The sequence below is a fragment of the Rattus norvegicus genome, chromosome 6 (genome assembly GCF_036323735.1).
Source record: "Rattus norvegicus strain BN/NHsdMcwi chromosome 6, GRCr8, whole genome shotgun sequence".
Lineage (NCBI taxonomy): Eukaryota > Metazoa > Chordata > Mammalia > Rodentia > Muridae > Rattus > Rattus norvegicus.
In genome coordinates, this window is record NC_086024.1 from 47,288,778 (window position 1) to 47,304,278 (window position 15,501).

Sequence of the window (15,501 nt, forward strand, 5' to 3'; positions counted from 1 at the left end):
CCAGGCAGTGGGCTTCGGGACACTTCACACTTCACATCATGCCTCACAGCTTTCCCATTGAAGGAGAGGGTTCGCCTTTTCCAGTCTGGAGCCATCTGGACAGTATCACAATGAATAAAACATCCAATTTGAAGATAAGCAAGTTAGGAAAGAAATATTTCTGGGGGTAGAAATTGACCAAATTATTTGAGAAAAAACTTACCTGTAAAAAAAAAGAGAATTTTAAAGCACAGAGTATCTTTTTCTCCCTTATGAGAGTAAGGTAGATTTTAATTATACAGATTTTAAAAATAAGTTTGAATGAAAGCAAGTTGTGTCCCAAAATAAGAAGCAAAACCAAGCCATACAGATGACATATATATATATATAGAGAGAGAGAGAGAGAGAGAGAGAGAAGCACTCCTTCCAGCTGAAGCAAGCTGGGCGGAAGTGAGTTGGAATCTTTACCTGGAACGCAGAGGGCGGAGACCAGACCAGCAGCTCATCTCTAAACAGCACATGTTCCTAAAGAATCGGCACAGAAAGGGTTCACTGTGACTGGGAGGAAGTGGCTCCTCTCACATGTCGTCATCATGGTGGGGTGAGGATGGGAACCAGCTATGAAAGGATCAGAGTCCTAGAAAGCAGATCCATGCTGAGAATAGCCACAGAAAGCTATTCTCACAGAAAGCTGACCACACCAGACAGTGCCTGTTCACCCTGAGCTGTGGGTCCCCTGCACCCAGGTTCTGCAGCTCCGGGGAGGTCACGCAGTGAGAGCCCTGGATCCTCCAGTCGGGGGCTCTCTACAGTCACTCCATACAAAGTCTCTCTCTCTTTAACACTAGTACTTTAACACACCTCTAGACCCTTGTGGGTTAGTAGTACTACACATCTGTGAGACCCGGACCTATGGGACCACAGTGCTCCATCGTGTGAGCTTAGTTGTTACTCTTTTTCCTCCCTCATCTGCTACTCCAAATCCTTGCTCCATCCTAGTCCCTTACATCACACCCTTCTAGGCTAGTTACTCAGGCTGTTGTCAAGACAGCTGCCATCACAGTGGATGGACACACAGGTTTATTCTCACATGACGGCATGACGGGCCTTTGCGGAGGGAGCCTCACAGCTTCTCAGGGAAGGAGGCGCTTTCCCTCTGCCACCTGCCTTCACAGGGTCTCTGGAATCCCCTTGCCAGATGTGTGTGTGTGTGTGTGTGTGTGTGTGTGTGTGTGTGTGTGAGAGAGAGAGAGAGAGAGAGAGAGAGAGAGAGAGAGAGAGAGCGCAAGTGCATGTCTGTTGATATTCTGTTAGCACAAGCTATTACATGGGCCCATAAACTACAGAACAGTTTATATTAAAAGCTTAATGATTTTGTTCAAAGTTATTTATGAAGTGACTTCCGCAGTATTTTGTTGAAATTTATAATCTAAATATTTCAGTATAATTTTAAATGTTTATAGAAAAAAAGCAGTGTAGCAATTTAAAGATAGACTACCTGTTTATAATAATCCCGATTTAGAGAAACATTTTTAGCCACTGGGAGGAAGCATTTGGCCGCTAGTAGTGAACTAATAGAGATTAGATGTAGAATCTAACTATGCAGAGCTAACTGAAGCAAGCTTCCCTGGCTACTCTCATCCATCCATCCATCCATCCATCCATCCATCCATCCATCCATTCACTCACTCATTCATTCACTCACTTACTTTGGAGTGCCAGTAAGTCTTTATTTTCCCAGGGAAGAGAAGGAAAGGGAAAGTCAGCATGTATTACATAATGATTATATGATAGGACTATAAGTACCCGGGTACAGCAAAAGTCAACCATGAAGTAAAACACCCCAAGGGTGGGGTCACCAAAGCCCGGGGGGCTTAGTCTCCTGCAGTTCAAAAAAGAGATCAGGGGAAGGACAGGGGAGTACACACTTTCCCACCCTCCCCATAAATTCAAGATTTCTCACAGAGTTTTTGTTTCTAGCAGTAAACATGGAGATGCATTCGTCCGTCTCCCTATTCACCTTACATCCAGCTCCCTGTCCCCTTCCCTGTCACCCCTTCCTAGAATCCTTTCCCCCATTCCGCCCTCCCCTTCTCCTCTGAGCTTGTTCTTTTTAAAGTGGACACCATAGAAAAGATAGCCTGTAGGCCAGTGCTCCCTGATGAGGGACAGGAGATGGAGACAGCAAGGGGTAGAGAAGGGCCATCCTGTAGACTGAGACAAGTGTCATTGCTCCTCAAAGGGTGAATGTCTGGAGGAAGCACAAGAAGGGAGAGGCCTGGGCTCTTGCTGAGGAATTCAGTTTTCACTAAATCTCTTGATCAAGACAGCTTTATGTGTTTGAGGCACGGAAGAACTAAGATGTGGGAGAGTGGAGGGAGAGAGGGATGGGAGTGTGTGTGTGTGTGTGTGTGTGTGTGTGTGTGTGTGTGTGTGTGTGTGTGCATATGTACTGATCCTTGTATAATGTTTGGTTTAGGATTTCTTATGATAAAATGTCCTATTGTAAGTTTCTAGTTGCAGAAAAGTTAGAAAGCCACTGAAGTCGTGAGGTGTCACCTCAGCTTTAGAAACATGATATAAGAAAAGTAGAAAATGACTAGTATTTCTTTCTGTCAGAAATAACTTAAAAATGTAATAGAAAAAAAAAAAAAGAACCTATTTCAAAAGCATCTGTGAAATGTCCAGGAACGTGTCTGAGAAGAAATGGACTGAGCCCGTGAAGTCAGCTGTAAAATCTTACTTAGAGATATGAACTTGAGAAACAGTCTGCCTGTAGTTAGATAGTGTCACAAGCAAAAAAGTTGGTAACAAAAGTCGTATTTTATTGTGCTGAGGACCATCACACAGAAGTTCATGCTCTGAGTTCCTAAATATGGTCGTAAGCCTGTCTCCCCAAGGCTGCGCACCTCTCAGCTGCAGGTCGGTGTCTAACCAAAGTCTCTGATTTAAGGGTCAGGATCCTGGGTGAGTCTCTAGCCACAGGGCAGATCAAGGTGGTATCTCCACAGGTATGTGGAGCATTGCTCTTGGTCTCTGCTTGTATTCTGTCCAGCGGCATCATGGGGTCCTAGGCCCGTGTCCTGTTACCTTGAGTGAGTGACATCACCAGGTTCTGGTTATCTGATACAGCCTTGGGTAGTGGGGCTCCTGACTACGCTAATTTTTTGTCTAAAAGGCATGTTTTACTATGCTTGCCACAGATAGTCAAATCCAGTAATTCTTCTCAAGTTAAACTGTTGCCTTAATGCAGTAATTTGCCTAGAGAAGCCGAGTGTAGACCCAGTTTATAATCCCAATGACCTGGGACACAGAGGCAGGAATTTGGTCATAGGTTTGAGGCCAGCATGGTCTACATAGCAAGTTCTAGGCCAGCTAGGATACAGTGAGACCCTTAAAAGCCAACTCACAATGAAGCACAACCAAAAGAAATAAATGCTCTAGATCAGTGATTACCCTACGCAAACAGCAAGAAGACGGATTAGGACATCAGGGTAGAGAGTAGAGAAGAGTACAGAACGGCAAGGCCGGCGAGATGGCTCGGCAGGTGAAGGTGCTTTGCTGCCAAGCCTGATGACCTGAGTGTTTCTCAGGTCCCTCAGGGGAGAATAAGAGGCAGCTGCTGTGAGTTGCCTCTAACCTGGGTCACATGCCCTCCATGCCAAATAAGGAAATAAAGGAAATATGCAGAATGGCAGTTGTGGGATCATAACTCGGTGGGGACATCCTGGCTTATTTCTTTACATAACTGTATTGGGCATTCATGACATGGAGAGGAAAGGAAGCCCTTGCCTCTCGAGAATACATAAATTGCAGGAGGCAAGAAGCATGTTCTCATTGGAATTGGATCCGTGTTGCTAAAAGCATCGCTCAGTGCGTCCACCACAAAACAGACAGGCAAGGGGGTGCAGGGAGAATACTTCCCATTCAAATCAAAGGCTGTGTCTCACAGCGAGGCATATAATATCAGCTGCTGAGTGGGTGTTGGGCTGCCAGCTGGTCTCCTGTGTCCCCTGGCTAAGGCCTACTGGGCATGCGTGATGCCTTTGTAGGGCTTTTGTGGGAGCCAGTTCTTTCCAGCAGAGGCAGAGACAGACGTGGCCTAAACACTGCAGGTGTGGTTGTCATTTTTGCCTCCCCATCTTGAGAAGCCTTATTGAAGTCCAGAGTCTAAAATTAGACATGTTTTTGTGTTTTGTGAAATGAGTCATGAAGGCCGCTAGCCTTTCTTTGTAGTCCTCCTCACTCAGTGCCCAGGAGCTGTGTGTAAATAGGGTGAATGGAAGAGTCAGCCACCCGAGACTTTGCACCTTCGAGCTCTGGCGGTTCTTCCTGTGGGAGTGTCTCCCAGCCCTTGACCTACATTGACTACAGGAAGCATCCTGGCTGCTAATACAGTGTATGTCACCACAGGAGTAAACAGACTAGAGCTGAGGGGACTGTTGCCTGCCTCTTGCCCTGCCTGAGCTCTACCCCCGAGTTTGAGTGGATTCTTGGCGCAGTATGGTAGAACATGTCAGAAACACCTCCTCATGTCACTCATGTCTGCGGGCCCTGCCCAGGTTGCTGCAGCCGGCATCCAGCCCACTGTCCTTGGATTCTTCTTCTGTGCCTTCCTTTACCCTCCTGTTTGAAGCACCCTTGTTCAAACTTGGAGTATCTGCTTGTCCAAACCCCAGCGGAAATAATTGGGGCACTTCCTTCCCCCTCAGCTCTCTGTTTGGAGTTTCTGTCATTCATACATTCATTCAAATGTCACTTATTAAGGTGGCTGCGATACCTCCCCTTTATCCACTGGAGCTGTGTTTCAACCCACAGGGGATGCCATGCACTACTGGCAGCAGTAATCCTGTTTGCACTGTTTCTTTGTACACGCATAGCCACAATAAATCTGCACCTTCACAGAACGAAACCCCTTCCCTTTGGCATAGCTGAGCCACTACGTTTACACTTCAAGGCCCTTGTCAAGTGCTACTCAGGCACAGGCACTCTGGCAATGTGACAGTCACTCTGATGACTGACATGGATTCTACAGGGCTAATGGCTGACAGCATACTCAGCATGGTGGGCTGGAGAGATAGTGATTTGTGACCATGGTGGGACAGAGTGGAATCCACCAGATGCTACTCACAGAAGCATAAAATGTAAAATGGGAGTATTTCCAGAATTGTTCATTTTATGTATTCAGACTGTGGTTGACTGAAGATCATAAGAACCATGGAAAACAAAACCGTGCATGCATACATATACACGTGTGCAAAGTAAGTGTGTGTGTGTGTTTGTGTGTGTGTATGTTCATGTGTGTGTACATGTGCATGCACGTTAGAAGAATACAGATTGCAGGCATCGGTTCTCTCCTCTGTGTGGGACCTGGGACCCAAACTCAGGTCGTTAGGCTTGGTGGCAGACACCTTTAACACTGAGGCAAGATGCTGGCCCGATTTGTGAATTTTGCTCCATATAGCCAGCTGGTTTGTCCCCCATATCCCAACTCATTGTCTGTCTAATCAGCATCTTGCCTAAAACACCGTGTAGACCTTGGATCTCTCACCTGTTGCTCTGGTATCCCTTAGCTTTATCAGAAACTTTGGTAGCATCTGGTCGCCAACTTTGCCTTAACTACACCAAATTGTCATCAAGGTCCCACTGGCTTTAGAACACACCTGGGACTCACTGCAGTCGGCCTGCGCTGCTCCTGCTCTCTCCTGTCACCTCTCCAGTCCACCTCACCTGCTTCCTTATCCCCACTTCTGCACCTTACAGTCTTTGCTCAGTCTTCTCAGTCGAGTGTTCCTGCTAAAGCCCAGGTCAACCCTTATCTCTTGGTGGAAGGCACAGCCCCCTGAGAACCTGCCTTCTGCTCTGCCCGGTCTCCTCACACAGGCCTCCTTGCTGCTCTTCCAAGGCCAGTCACACTTCCTTCTTCAGGCTATGACCTAGTCCTCCTTCCTCCTGGAATGCCCTTTCCCCAGGCCTTTGTGCAGCTGGGTCTTCATTCATATGTCGCTTTGGGGTGCTGTCACTTTCTCATCTGTGCTCCCTGTCCCTCTCTCTGCTCCTTTTTCTTGTGCAGCACTTGCAGATTGTAGACCTACCTGTTTGTCATTCTCTAGTGGTTCTGTGACAACAAGGACATGTTGTTCATCGTGTCTTGGGTTAAGTCAGAGCTCGGTGCTTTGTAGATGTTAATTAACTGTTCTCTTTCTGAATGAGAGAATAAGTAAATCAGTGGGTGACTCAGACTACGGCCTAACTGAGCTCACACCCCAGTGCGGTTGGTGTTGGGCAGGTGGGGCTTGTTTGGTTTCCACGGGTCTTATAGATAAAGGGCACTCGATTGCATAAAGATGATATGAGTGTTGGGACATAGCAGCTTGTCTCTGTTGCTAGGTCATGTCCTGGTAGCAAGTGGGTGCTTGTAGTTACTGGGGCATTAATAGACAAGCATCGTGGGAGTTCATTCATCTCTGAGAGACAACGAGACAGTGCTGAAAGTGTTCATTTATCTTAAACCTTCTTTCTCTAGTAGTGTCAACTACAGGTGAGAATTTGGGATAAAATCAAGTTATTTAGTTCAGGGGATGGAGAGCTATCTTAGAGTCTCAGAGTGTTGCTACTTTGTAGAGGACCCAGGTTCAGTTCCTAACATCCACACGGTGGCACACAACCAGTTCCATGGATATGATACCCCCTTCTAGTCTTTACAGACACGCATGCACATGTGGTCCACATACATGTATGCAGACAAGCATGTGTACATGCAAGATAAAAGTAAGTCTTTAAAGAGACTCCTTAGTTGAGAGAGTGTCTTTGTGTTGACCGAAGCTGTTCCATCAGTTACATATCTACTAGAGTAATGGTATCTGTTTTCCTCAGTTCCCAGTTGACTCTCGCCAAGACACCGATGTTGTCACATAGAAAATGGAGGAGGTCTCATCCAGACCCTGACCCCACTCCTTTGGAGTCCTGGGGCTGCTTCCCCGCCTGCTCTAGAATAGATGGGAGTTTCTTTGCCCTGCCTGGCAGGCTATGCCAGATTCTTAGACAGGGGAAGGGATTAGGTATCGGGGAGTGCCCTTATATCAATAAGGTACAGTGAAAGCACCACATAATTCTACTAACTGCTCTGAAACTGATACTTACACATGTGCTGTTGAGGAAAACTCCGTATCTGTATCTACTCTCTGAGGGGCTGTGTTGGTTTCCAAATGATGTTTTCTCTGTAGAAAAACCCTACCCCAGGCTCCTCCTCCCTACCCCAGGCTCCTCCTCCCTACCCCAGGCTCCTCCTCCCTACCCCAGGCTCCTCCTCCCTACCCCAGGCTCCTGTCTCCCAGCTGCACTCATGCTCTGCCCTAAGAGGGTATGGGTTTTGACATGTTTTTTGTCCAGGCTCCCCCTCCTCTATCCCAGGCTCCTCCTCCCTACCCCAGGCTCCTGTCTCCCAGCTGCACTCATGCTCTGCCCTAAGAGGGTATGGGTTTTGACATGTTTTTTGTCCAGGCTCCCCCTCCTCTATCCCAGGCTCCCTTCTCTACCCCAGGCTCCTGTCTCCCAGCTGCACTCCTGTTCTGTATTGAGTTTGTCGATCTGTTCCTCTCCAGCTTCCTTAACTCTCTTTGATCCGTTCATCCCTTCTGAAATTTCCAGCAACCCTTTCTTCTCTTCATTCACAACACAGCCCTCTGCAGTCAGTACTGATCTCATCTTCTTCTGTTGTAGTCTCATGTTTATTCTGCTCCTGGGAGCAGTTGAGCCAGCAGCACTGGGTTGCCACCACTGAAATCCAAAGGCAACAAACACGTGGCCGATGGTCACCAGTGTCGCTGTCTTTGCGGAGTGACTCCGGGAAGCTCAGATGGGTGGGGCGGGGCAGAATTGGTCCTGGGATCTCCCCACCTTCCTCCCTCTTTGTTAGGAGTCGACTGTGCACCTAAGCACTGTGCAGCCTCCCGGACCAGGGTGTGGTCCTGTGAGGTTGGGCCTCCTTTGCACCTCATGAGTAGAAGTTCCATGGAGGATGCCGGTGCACAGTGGGTACCCTAAGGACATACGTTCAAAGCATAGATCTCTTGGACATATTATATATGACAGCCACAGTTGAGTGAGTCACCGTGTAGGTATCATATAAATTATTGGGTTGTTTTAGTTACATGTGCATGGGATTTAGAGTTTAGAACTGAATGGGCTTTTGTAATTAATTATGAAGAGAATCAGGCCGGGTGAGAACAATGGATCTTTCCCCAGCGGAGATGGAAAATCGCAGAGCATTTGTATAATCCTCAAGGACATAAAGATGTCTTGCAAGGCAGAAATGACAGACGGGCCTGTGTGCAGAGCATCCTGGGGGATTAGGCCAGTTGAGCAATGATTTCCTAGGTAACTGTAAGAATTGACTTTTAAGAGAGCCAAGAGAAATCCTTCCCTCTTAAGCACAGGGAATTGGAAAACAGCCCTCATCTGACCTTGTCCCTTGGAGCTTGAGTCTCCAAGGACACAGCTGTGAATCTGACTCCAGAGTGAGATGTGGAAGCAAATCCTTGCCGCTGGGTGCACACACTGGGAGACAACCCCCACCCCCTCCGCTCTCAGCTGCCTGGCAGACAGAAAATCAGTATTGGAAGCTCACTGGACGGAGCCTGGGCCTCCACCTCTCATGACCAATTGGCTCTGGCTGCCCAATGAGTGTGATTCCATGTGGCCCTTTTTGAGGATGATGATGGGAGATTCCTAGCTGTCTTGGTATGCAGAGCACACACGTTCTGCCTTTTGGCAAGTGTGATGTCTGATTTCATTGACATTTCAGAAAATCGAATGGCCAACTGAAAGCCGACGCTGTGAGGGGTGCTGTTTCCTTGTTCCACTGTTTGGTTTTCTCCAAGTTAGCCATTCAGTTAGAGTGTTACGAGATGTCGGAGCAATGCTGCCATTTCTTTCCTTGATAGACGCCAGGCTTCTCCGTTCTGGGTGGCTGGCATCAGCCTGCCTGCTTTCGTGGAGATGACCTTCTGCCCTTTTCAGTCTCCTTGTTTCCCTCCTACTGTTTGGCTCTACACCTCTACACTTCTCACCCAACTTCTTTACATTTCTGCTCGCCCCCCTTTCCCTTTCTTTTTCATCTTCTGTTCTCTTTGATGAGCAGCCTTGGGCATCAGCCCCAGGGGAAGGCTGGAGGAGGCACTTAGTCACAAACTGGCCATATCTGACGGCCACGCCCTCATCTTAAGATATGTAAGTTGAAGGAGGCTGGCTCACAGAAGATTGTTTTTAAGCATGGGGTCCTCTTTTGACTTCCTGAGGACAGAGAGACCCTGAGTTGTTAACTCTTAAAAATCCCCAGCGAGTTTTTGCTTTGGGAAACACTTGAGGGTTTTCTTGCCATGTAAGCAGAGTTGAGCCTTTTTCCTGTTTCGTACATGTTTCGTACATGTTGCTATGACACTCTCCGTTTAAAATGTCTACTTTTGTTTCGTCACAGCCCAATGATGATCATTACGCAGAAGATCACTAGTTTGGCTTACGAAATTCACGACGGTAAGAATCTGCAAGTTAACTGCTCGTCACCGAAAAGAACCCTGTTAAAATAACTCTCGGCTCGAGATATTATACTAACTCTACTCTCTATAGAGAATGGGAAGGAAGGAAGGAACCGTTAGTTTGTTTAAAGTTATTAAAATATGCTTCACCCTTAAACCCTCTATTTTCTCTTGATTTTTAATTTAGTTCAGTGGTAAAATGCAAAACAGTCATATGACCCATATGACGGACTGTTAGTCCAAGTCCAATTTTATCCCTAGTTTATTTGTCTTGCATTTGTACTGAAATCTGTATACTTCTCCTGCCCTATCCCCTTGTGTTCATAGCCAAATACACATGTGTTTTTGTAAACTTTTAGGGTAAATATACATCAAATTTATATGCTAAGTTAATAGGTGGATGTAGGAAAAGCCAGCAGTCAAGACTCCCTGGGGTACTGGCTTGGGTTCCTTAGAGGTAGAAGGGACAACTCTGCTCAGTGAGTTTTCTCTTTGTCCCTGCATATGTGAATCCCTCAGTCCTGTGCCCACTCCTAGCCTAGTCCCCACACTCAGGCAAGGCACAGCCTTGGCAGTTCTTGAGGGCAAGGAGGAGTTTTCTTCCTCTCCCTTTTGCTACTGGCAAGCAGTGTTGCCTGCTTCATTTACGGGGGCACAGACAGAAGGAACAGATTTTTTTCTTAGAGTCACTGGCCCGTGTTTAATCCCTTGTGTTTAGCCACAGCTCTCCTTCCTGCCCTTCAGGAAGCAGAGCATCTCCTGGGCATGTGCTCCTAGAGGCAGCAGCATGTGCAGGGTGAGGCGTGGAGAGGTCTGAGGAGCCCCACCCTCCGCATCCCCTGCATCTGCCCTGGGCCTCTCATCTCTATGTTCATAATCCGACCCACACTTGACGGATGTGTCTTGTAGTTCTTGCACTCTCATGCGGTGATGGGGGCAGAAGTTCTCAGACCCTGGTTCTGACGTCATGAAGCAGGTGCCCTGAATGTTGTAGATGAGAATGCTAAGACTTGTGTGTCACACTGACAGAGCCCGCCTCGGGCTCCGGAAGGAGAATCCAGGAGCATCTCGGGTCAGGAGCATCGTTCTGTCTGTCTGTCTGTCTGTCTGTCTGTCTGTCTGTAGATCCAGAACACCTGCTGGCAACATTTACTAAGCTCAGGACTGAACAGAGCCCCGTCTTGTAACCTGGTCTTTGAAATAGATTTAATAGTCAGGTTTGATCAGCCTTGCCACGTTTGAAAAGTTGAGACTCCTTAGCTTTGCATGTGACGACTCTTCCTGCAAATGGAAGCATTTAGGCCTACCCAAAATCCTCTTGGAGAGCAGCCACCCTCCAGCTCATACGTCGGGGCTCTGACCTCCTAGTCTCTTGATTCCTCAGTGACTCTCACAAGGGAGGATGTCCTTGTCTGTATTGAGCGAGCGCTCTAAACTCATCGCTAGCTTGGCCTGGCTAAGCTTCTTCCAGTGAAGATTCCAAACAGTGAGTGGCAGACCTGTCTGTAGTGGTATCCCGAGGAACCCAGAACAAGGCTCCCAGCGTTTCCTCCTGGTGAAGTCAGGGACAGCACTGGATTCCCAACAGTATGGGGACATCTGTGATGTGTCCTCTTCCAGGTGTTCGTTAGTCCTGGGACCCCGGGGTACCTGCCAGGGTACTAATGCCTAGCCGGGGAAGATGATGTTGAGAATAAAGCATGTTGGCCCCCACACTTGCAGCCTAAGGAACACTTGTTTCCTCGGTGTAGGGACTATTTGCCTGCCAAGCTCCTGGCACCAGCAGTGGGTCATACCTGTAGGCAGCCCTTACCAAGGACAGTGGCAGCTGGTCATGTAAACTCTGGGCAGTAGGGCTGGACCTCGCCTGTAGCTGCTGTTGAGCTGTCAGTCCAGTGGCAGTGCTCATACCAGCATCTTCGGGAAGAGATATTTTATCCTGGAAACCTTCTAGGTGTGGTTTTGAGATATCTTACGGAATCCAGCCTCTTACCATGATGTTATGGCTTTAAGCTGCGTGCAGGAGGTTACTTAGGTCTTAGCACTGAAGAATGGCACAGCCTGGCAGTGTGTTTGGTCATGATGGTCCCTGGCCAGTGTTGAGTGGAGTAAAGGTTTTTTGTTGTTGTCTGTTTTGTTTGCTACAGCTTCCTTGACATCATCACTTCATGTAGTGTCTCTCAGCCTAGCTGGGTGCTCATACTTAGTAAGGGAGAATGAGGAGTCTGTCTCCTATCTTAGACTGAACTATATTAATTTATTGTAGTGTTAGTCTTCTAGCTAACAAATTACATTTTTTTTTTTAGTCATTCTATTTCTGAGTACTCAAATTTTGAAGGAAGGAGGGAAGCTGGGCTTGTACATATAGACAAAATTATTCATAAAGATGTTTTCCTTTAAATGATGTAGTTATTTTCTGTGGTTGGTTTGCAGTTTTAAATGAGAATAGCCTCCTACCTAGGTCAACGTTCAGGAGCCCCGAACTTCACCTTAGAAATGCTAAGGGGGGGTGGGGCAGCTCAGTGGTAACAGCATGAAGACCTGAGCTCAGATCTCCAGGGGTTGGGAGGCAGCTCAGTGGTAACAGCATGAGGGCCTGAGCTCAGATCCAGTACCCACAAAAAGCCTGGCGTGGCAGACTATACCTCCAGCAATGGTGGAGCATGAGACAGGAGGATCCTGGGCCCTTGCCGGGTAGCCAGTCTAGTCAAACTAATGGGCTGTATATAGACTCACTTAGAGACCTCATCTCAAAGAAAACAACCAACCAACCCACCAGACAAACAAGCTAACACTATGGAGTGCATGCAAGGGGATACCGGACATTGACCTCTGGCCTGTCGGGCATGAACATTCCTACACACAAAGAAATACTGAATAAATTACAACAAAAAGTTTGTAGGTGGCAACGCTTTGCATCACAGATGACGGCTAATGTGTGCTTTTACTAGTAAAAGGGGGGAGGTCAGGGAAAGGTTTTTCAAAGGAACACCGGCCCTCATTCATTAGGTGGCCCTAGATCATTTGGAAAGGGCTGCTGGGAGTGGCATAGGCCTGAGATCCCATGTGTGCTTTCCTTTATGGTGCAGTTTCTGGGGTTTTGTTTTCTTCGCATGATTCCCCAAAGTAGGTCCATGCCTTTTGGAGGAAACTTGAAAGTACAGATTCTTCTAAGGAAGAGGTAAAGAATCGGGGCTCTGGCAAAGCTCCCCTGAGGGTCAGAGCACCTGCCCGGTCATCTTGACCTCCATCTTTTTCACTGGCCTGGCCTCCTTTTTCTTCTTTTTCAAAGTAGATTTAATTTTATCTCTTTGTATAAGTGTTTGGCCTGCTTGTGACTATATCACATGCATACTGTGAATGTGGTAACCAGGAGAGGGCACCAGAACTGCTAGGACTACTTACAGACATTGTAAGCACCAGGAGGGTGCTGGGAGTTAGACCCTGGCTTCTCTGTAAGGGCAGCCAGTGCTGTTAACCACCAACCCTCCATTGTCATCAAAATAGCTGTGCAATTATCTTCCCTACTTATTGAAGTGATTTTCTTCTTTTTGCCATTATTCATGGGGTTGTGATGGTCCTGGTCAGAATTTTAAATGACACCTTGATTATTTTATTAGACTGGGGAAATGGGGGTGAGTCTAGGCTGAGAGGAGAGAAATGTTTCTTGAGTCTTTGTCCTGCCAGTGTACAGAAGCATGGCGTGTTTCTTCATATCCCTTCCCCGTACTAGACTGAGGGGCCCACGGCAGCCAGTCCGTGCCTCTTTTTCTGGTGCTAACCGGTCTTCAGAGTGTCTACCGTTCTCTCATCTTTGTCTTACGTACAGTATCATCCATCCAAATGTGTGTGTCACATAATTGAGATCTGTGTACTTCTACATAAAGATGGCGGCTTGTTCTTTTAATGTTTTTGCTGCTTTTGTTTGATGTAGTCTGGCTGGCCTTGAACTCGACACCATTCTGCTTTGGCCTCCCAGAGATTAATCATGCTCTTATAATTAATCATGAAGTTAACAGTTTGTGTGTTAATTGGTTGTCTGTGTTTCTTTTATAGTTTGTTGTCCCTGGTTTTTGTCTCTATTTATCTCAATGTCTTTAATGGCTTGAAATATATGTCTTTAGACAGTGTTATCATCTTGTTTCCTAAAAAAGCTTTCTAAGAGTATTGTCTGCTTAATTTAGTCTCCCTTTGTCTTTAAATTGGTTCTGTTTTCCTTGTTTCTTTTCTTTTTCTGGGTGGTCTTTAAATTGAATTTAGTATTTCTTCTTCTTCTTTTTTTTTTTCCAAGCATGTGGATCTAGTAAGTTGAAGTTTAGCTATAGCAACAGCCTCCTGATTGAGACAAAACAAGCCAGATGGGTCAAGACAATGCACATGCTTCCGCTCTTATCCACTGGCCTTGTAGAGATCAGCTCCGTCACTGCCCGCGCTGAGTGGCTCGTCTAAGGCACTGAAGTTTAGTTGTCGAAATCCTTCAGGAGTTTTAATGTCTTATAGCGCTTTCTGTTACAGATAACAAATTGTAAGTTAGGATGTACTAATTTGGGGGACTTTTCTAATTGGATAATTTCCTTCAGACTAGTAACTTTCATTCCGCTCTACGTAATGTTTAGCATTTACCGGGCAAGGTGGGTTAGACCGTGTGATGGGTCAGCTGTGATTGAATCTGTGTTAACAAGAGAAAGAGGCAGTCATCAGGCCCAAACATTGAGTATAGCATGCACAGCAAACGAGGCAAGCGCCATTCTTAAGAGGAAATATAACTTACAAAAGTGCTTCTTTCTGATTCTCAGGGATGTTTCGAAAGGATGAAGAACTGACTCCATCTCAGAGGGGATTGGCTGTGAGGTAGGTGTCTTTGGATATACCTTGGTTTGTACCATTTCACTGCCTCATGCAATCCAACCTTCTTCCCTCTGCCCAGCTTCAGGCCACCAAGCTGTTCTGTGCTAGGCTGGCAATCCCTCCTGGGCCTCTACCGTGTGTGCCTCCTGTGAAACACAAGAGGTCCACTGTGTATGTGTCTCTCAGACTCTCAGAAGACAGATGCTGTGTCTGCAACTGTAGTGACCACTGCTAGTCACAGTAGCTGCCACCCATGGGCAGTGATGGGACAGCAGTGAGTGGGCCAGCGTAGCAACACTGCACAAAGCTGCAGTGCACGTGTTACTGGTTGTGTTTGAGGAGTTCATCTGGTCATCATCTTCCTTTGTTCAACACAATTAAAGATGAAATCCCCCTTTTACCTTTAAAGAGGATGAGTCCTTTGGAGTGATTGCTTCTAAGTGAAGAATTAAGGAATGCATGGCTGCTGGAAGAATGAAATGATGTCCTCGGTGGTGGACAGATGTGTGTCACTGCTCATCCTTTTGACCTCTGTGACACTTGGGCGTTCCCGGTCCTCTCTATGGCCTGTCTGATTGGTTCCTGACTTTCCCCTGGCTTTGAACCACCCCAGACACTGACACTCACAGACATCTGCTCTGACTCCTCTTTCCCTCTCAGGCAGCCACCAGGCAGATGGTCAGTCCTGGTTAACCCCACCTGAGTGGTGGGAGGTAATCGGGGGTCGATCCTCATTCTTGCCGGCTGTGTTCATTTTGAACTTCTTACCACTTTAAAAACGGAGGTCCTTGGGGCTAGCTCAGCAGCTGCTGACACCAACTGTAACTCCAGTTCCAGGGCATCTGACACCCCCTGCTGACTTCTTCGGGCATCAGGTGCACACCCAGTACACACACATGCATGTGGGTAAAACACTCTGACATGTAAAATGAAGTTAAATCCTTTCTTAAAAGCCACCGTCCTTTGTGTTGAAAACAAAGCAACTACGTTTCAGGTGAACTATAGACAGGGAAATGACTCGCTGTAGCCAAGCACATAAGACGCTAACAAAGGCTGCCTGAGGTGTCTGCTGGGAGTCACTGCCCAGGGCAGCTGGGCCCTGGGTTCCTCGCTGTCTGTCCATCTGTCCGTCTGTAAT

At 47.1% G+C, this 15,501-nt stretch overlaps 1 protein-coding gene across 8 annotated transcripts in view; it reads left to right on the forward strand.

The window, feature by feature from the left end:
- Window positions 1-15,501, forward strand: part of Mboat2 (membrane bound O-acyltransferase domain containing 2) — a 126,465-nt gene that overhangs the window by 89,027 nt on the left and 21,937 nt on the right. For 7 of the 8 annotated variants that reach the window (XM_063261893.1, XM_063261894.1, XM_006239985.5 and 4 more), the window contains 2 exons: window positions 9,458-9,513; window positions 14,312-14,366. In XM_063261893.1, coding sequence (XP_063117963.1) covers window positions 9,458-9,513; window positions 14,312-14,366 — 111 coding nt within the window. The remainder of the gene's footprint in view (window positions 1-9,457; window positions 9,514-14,311; window positions 14,367-15,501) is intronic. The other variant, XM_039112211.2, reaches the window with a different exon arrangement.